The sequence below is a fragment of the Pinus tabuliformis genome, chromosome X (genome assembly GCF_031772625.1).
Source record: "Pinus tabuliformis cultivar Carrire ecotype Pingquan chromosome X, CPIR1, whole genome shotgun sequence".
Taxonomy (NCBI): domain Eukaryota; kingdom Viridiplantae; phylum Streptophyta; class Pinopsida; order Pinales; family Pinaceae; genus Pinus; species Pinus tabuliformis.
Window position 1 is genome coordinate 1,747,726,053 of NC_142308.1, and position 5,476 is coordinate 1,747,731,528.

Genomic DNA, 5,476 nt, shown 5'->3' on the forward strand with positions numbered 1-5,476 from the left:
TATCAACATGTGTTATATAATGTATGTGGTATTGATAAGATGGTATTGACCCATGGTAGTGTAACGAAATTTATTTACTAGTTACAAATTTCCATTGTAAAGTAGAGAATAAATCTCCAAAAGTTGGTATATTGTTACATGCTTTTTATAATTAATACCAATAATACGATACAAGCCTACCAAAGAATCTCACCAAAAAACTCCATGAGTGATCATCATAGTATGAAGTATTATTTAAACAAATCTTTATAAATTTTTTAATATCATTGTAAATGCATAGTGTGAAATCCATAATGGAAAAAGTAAGTGTACACATAAAACTTATAAAATAATTTTATTATATATATATATATAAATAAATTGGAATTAATGTTAATATTGAATAGAAAAATAATTTGTTTTTAAAATAATTTAATTTTTTATTTTTTAATATTTTTATTTTTATTTTTTAAATTTAATAAATACTAAATCCATATCAACCCACTAATCCACATTTCTTAAATTAAAACACCAAAATTACATAAAGTTGTAGGTTTTGTTTTTCACATGAAAAACCAAAATAAGATAAATGGAAAAAACACAAAAATATACCGTATTATCTCCTTCTCTCTAAAATCGTCATGGTATGCGGTATAGCATATTTTCTTACTTGTTTCTAACTATGTAAGTATTGAGATCAATACGGTGGGGTGGTGTCTCAACGTCCTCCAAAGATCGAACCCAACATGTTTCTTCTTCTTCATTCACCTTCTTGCGATTATTAACGTCCTCAATCCATTTGTGGTGCCCCTCTGGATGGAAAATGCCGCTTTTCGGATGAGGAACCCACCATGTCTTCTCTTTCTCTGGCACACAACAATGTTCTGTCATGCAGCTGCCGCCGTGATATTCATCATCGTCATTATCAGGGGTGTAAACCACTTTGTTAATGTCCGCCGAAGCCTTTCCATGCGACCTACGTCCCCTGAAACAAATTGCAATAATTGATATTACAGAACAAGGTACAGAGACACTGAAAAAAACTTTACTATAATGCGTACATTCATAGCTTACCTGTAAGTCCAGGGAGTGGGTGCATGTGAATTCTTGCACACGCTGGCCTGCATCATTATATTTCGAAAATTCATCACCAATGAATTTAATCCCCTCCCACTAGTTATGTGCATGCAAAAAAATGAATGAAAGACCGGGGGTTCTTATACTATCGGAAAGGGAGGTGAGCCGAGGACGAGCGAATGGGGAACCACCAGAATTGCAGAACTTTCTCTCTCTTGCCAACGGAATAACGCGACTTAACAACAAACTGATTCTCTCTCCACTTTAAATTTTAGGCCGCATAACGGTTAAAAAATACGGTTCTCATGCGTTGTGTAACTTTATTCTTGCAGTAGTTTCTAAGTGAGATTTTTTTGGATTATTAAGTTGATTTTTGATTAGTATCCCGTTTAAAAATTGTGGTCAAATTTTGATTTGTATTGTTTAAATTGATTTTTTCACTGTAAAACATTTACGTTATGAATAATTTACTCTCAATAAATTTTGGTCTATAAAAAATAAACCAAAAATTTTTCCAAAAAATCACACTTAAAACCACTTAATAAGACCGGCTTAAATTTGGGAAATTGGAATAGGGAATTGTGGTAATTGTCGGTGATAAGTGTGTGCGAGGGTTATGATATTCGGTTATTTGTGACTGTCTCTAAAAACAATGATGCATCTGTGTGAAAAAACTTAGGCATCAATGAACGGACATAAAGCAAACCTGTCATATATTCCTGTATTAGCAGAGAAAGGACAATGGTTCATCGAGAGTGTATCTATTAATATTTTTTTAGTTTAATTAAATTGAGTTTCGTCGGGAAAAATGATCTACTCAATGAAAGTTATTACAGGAATTATATAAATGTGGAACTTGGTTATCCTTTCAAATAATTGAACTCCCCAATAAATTAAATATATTCCCCAATATATTCCCCAATGTTCAAATTATTTTGCAGAGCTGAGAGGAAGTACAAGGAAAAGAGGGGAGGTCCACATCAAATATGCCAAAAGAAAGGAATTTGCAGTTGATCAGCAGGATGTAACACTCAACAACTGTACTTCATGGTAATGACCTCTCAATTGATGGTGCCATGCTGATTTGAATATTGGGATGCGCAGAAACTTTCAGTGCATTATTATATTCGCACAGATCGCGCAGAGAACGATTGCAAGTACTTTATTCACTTTGGAAAAAAACAGGAGCCACAAAATAACTTTTTTTTTTTTTTTTTTTCAAAAGATGATTACATGGAGGGAGTCGAAGAGTTTTTGTTTTTTGGGGTAAACAAAGGGGCTTTCTAAAGCTAAAATTGGCCCTTGAAACTTTTATTATTAAATATTTATGTTTCAAAAATTAATATTTTTTAAATTATTTAGTTTAAAGAAATTGGAAAAGAATTATTTGAAAAATTATTATAAGTTAAAATAATAAATTAATATATATGATTTTTTAACGAGAAAGAGAAAAAATGAACTTATTAAGGGTATCCTGGATTGTGTGTGTATTTTTACACCAATAACATTGGTATAAGTTTTTATTTACGAGAGTTTGAGATAAGTTTTTAATAGGTATAGATTTAAATAACAAAGTCGTTGGTGTAAAATTCTCAGTCATATAAAGGATTAATCAATAGAGGACCATATTGCTCTTTATGCTCACTTAGCTTCAAGTTGGGGATCACTTAGTTTTGGTGAGTTTGAAGCAAATATCATTAACCTGCAAGAAGACTTCATCAAGTTGTAGTAGAACCTCCTCACTTACCTCATCACGGTTTGTGGATTTTCCCCCAAAATCATTTTCATATGTCAATAGAGATCACTAATTTTCTAGTATTTGGTATCTCAATCCCTAGAGATACCAATATGGGGATTCCAATTATTCATCTTAACATCTATGTCTTAGTCATGAGTGGTGTGCATCTCAAGATGGATTTTGTTCTATGCAATTTCAATTACTTTCAAGATACGAGGAATCGTTTTCTCTCAAAATTCATTTGTTGCAGCTTGAATGTTTCTTTGGACTCAAGTGCCTATGGGACCTTGCCTGTCACTGCGATAGTTGGAAGGGCCAGGCTAATCTTTGTACCCTTTGCTAGTGGCATGACTCCTCAAAATGATAGGGCTTGCAACAATAGAACTCAACTACGAAAAGTCGAAGAAAAGAAAAATGAAGTAAGGAGTTAGTTTATTAGATGTAGAGGAGTTGCAAGATGGAAATACACCCCCTGCTTTATCATTATGTTAATCCAGAATGGTTGATAAACTTCATGAAGAGTAATTAACCAAGTGAGTTGAGTCATCCATCTAGATCCATGATATTCTAGACTTAGCCTAGACATTCCATTTGTTATTCTCATCCGAGTGCATGGTGCCATTGAGATCATGGTACTAAGGAGTGAATGTTTTGATACTTGTCAAGTTAGAAGATTTGTGATTTTCCTCTACACCCTCCACTAGAAATTCCTTTACATGTGGCCAATTGGACATGGATTTGCTAAAAGACTCCAATAGTCACATGGTATAAGTTTCTTAGGGATTTCACACAGTTGTTTTAGGCCTAGAGTCCAATGATGTTATTATACTTGACACCCCATATGGGGGAATAATATTCTATATTTAATGAGTGCCCACTTTCTATATTTTTCATAAACTCACAATAATATAAAATCATAGTCAATAGAAATATTTCTAAAGTATGGTTAGTGTCTTTTACTCATTGAAATTCCCTTATTCCTTGCACTATGGGATTTTCAAAACATTTTGTTACATTTGTGACTTATGTGAACCCATTGATGTGAACAAATGTTTGATGTTAGCCACAAGGTCAAATTAGACCTTACTCCATTGAAAATCATGAATACTCTATTTATGACTTGATTATTGTAATTTGGTTTTATGAATGAATTAAATACAACAAATTTAACAACTAGTTTAATCCTAGATTAGAACATTATAGAATCAATTGACATGAAACAAATCGAAGAAATACAAATAATAGGGGGATTAGTCCACCAATTATGACTTGCACAAACCCTAGAACAACTCTACGATATTAAGCAAAGATGACAAGTCACCAAGAAATACTTCTTCATATTTGGTTTTTTGGCACTACACAAGATTAGTAAGCATAGATACTATAAGAATGTCAATTTGTCTACATATTGCAACATCCATCCTTAAGAGCTTCAAGAAAACTATGAATGATGAAAATAAACTACACCCAATCACAACTTATAAGAGTATAAGAACATAAGCTAACAATATCTTTAATAAAATGTGAAGATAGTACTTCACAATTCTAAAATATAATTGTTTACATGACTAAAAAGGTTCCTTTTACAATATTATCAATGACTCTTGGCCTTATAACTTCTAAAATTATATCCTGTAACAACCCTCGTGAAAATTCCATGTCATAAAACTTAATAAAGGAAAAGTAATAACCATGGTTGATGGGACACTTATTCCAAGTTGAATGTTGGATAAGACATTCTAGTGTGGGTGTTCATTTGGTTATTAATGGCTAAGGAAATTGGCAAAGGCAATGGCTAAGGCTTTGAAAAGGCAAAATGGAATTTGTGGCACATTTATTTGTGAAAATAATTGAAATTAGGAGACAAGGGAGGTGAAAGGTCATAGGTTGCATGTGAGGAGAATGAAGTAAAATAATGGAAAATGAAGAAAATAAAGGCCTCATTCATAAAAGGCTTCTAAGGATCAATGGGTAATGTTTTGTGAGATCCGTTTTGGAGCTCTCTCATTATTCTCTCTCTCATACTCTTGGATACGTAGATTTTTCTTGGAGCACTCTTGGAGGGTGTGGCATACTTGGATTTTTGGAGCAAGAAAACGCAAGGGGACATCGGGATCAACAACTACATCGGATTTTTCTCGCAGGTACCGTGTTGCATGTATGTTTTCCGCACTAGTTTTGGCATGCATGGCATATGCATGTGGTTTGTTGGTTGTGATCTGTCATGGGCATGAAGGATGGCCAAGATTTATAGTGGATTGCCTAGCCTTGCCATTTCCTGGATAGCCATGGTGATTGTAGATTTATTTTCCTTGTTTTGTTTTGGTTGGTTCTCATGTTTCCTTAGCTTGTGTTGAGTTATTAGGCCTAGAAGCCCTGGTTGGACAAACTCTCCAGAAGCCCTGTAATAGCTTGGGTTGAGTTACTAGTCCTAGAAGCCTTGGTTGGATAAATGCTCTGGAAGCCCTTGGTGGGTTGAGTTACTAGTCCTAGAAGCCCTTTTTGGACAAAGGCTTTGGAGCACAGTAAAATTTGTGGGTTAAGTTACTATTCCTGGAAGCCTTGGTTGGAGAAATGCTCTCGAAGCCCCGGAAGGCTTGGATAGAGACAAATATAAAGATGCTTTTGTGATGTTCGACCGTGAGGTGGAATCATTGTTTGATGGGTTGAGGTGGATGGCCT

At 34.0% G+C, this 5,476-nt stretch overlaps 1 protein-coding gene across 1 annotated transcript; it reads right to left on the reverse strand.

Moving 5' to 3' along the window:
* Positions 1-475: 475 nt before the first annotated feature.
* LOC149146788 (uncharacterized) lies at positions 476-1,155 on the reverse strand. Its single transcript, XM_089453292.1, has 2 exons — positions 1,054-1,155; positions 476-964 (listed from the first exon to the last, which is right to left on the reverse strand). Exons 1-2 carry the CDS (start codon positions 1,125-1,127, stop codon positions 646-648), a joined length of 393 nt encoding a protein of 130 aa, XP_089309418.1. The 5' UTR covers positions 1,128-1,155; the 3' UTR covers positions 476-645.
* Between the last annotated feature and the right edge of the window lie 4,321 nt (positions 1,156-5,476).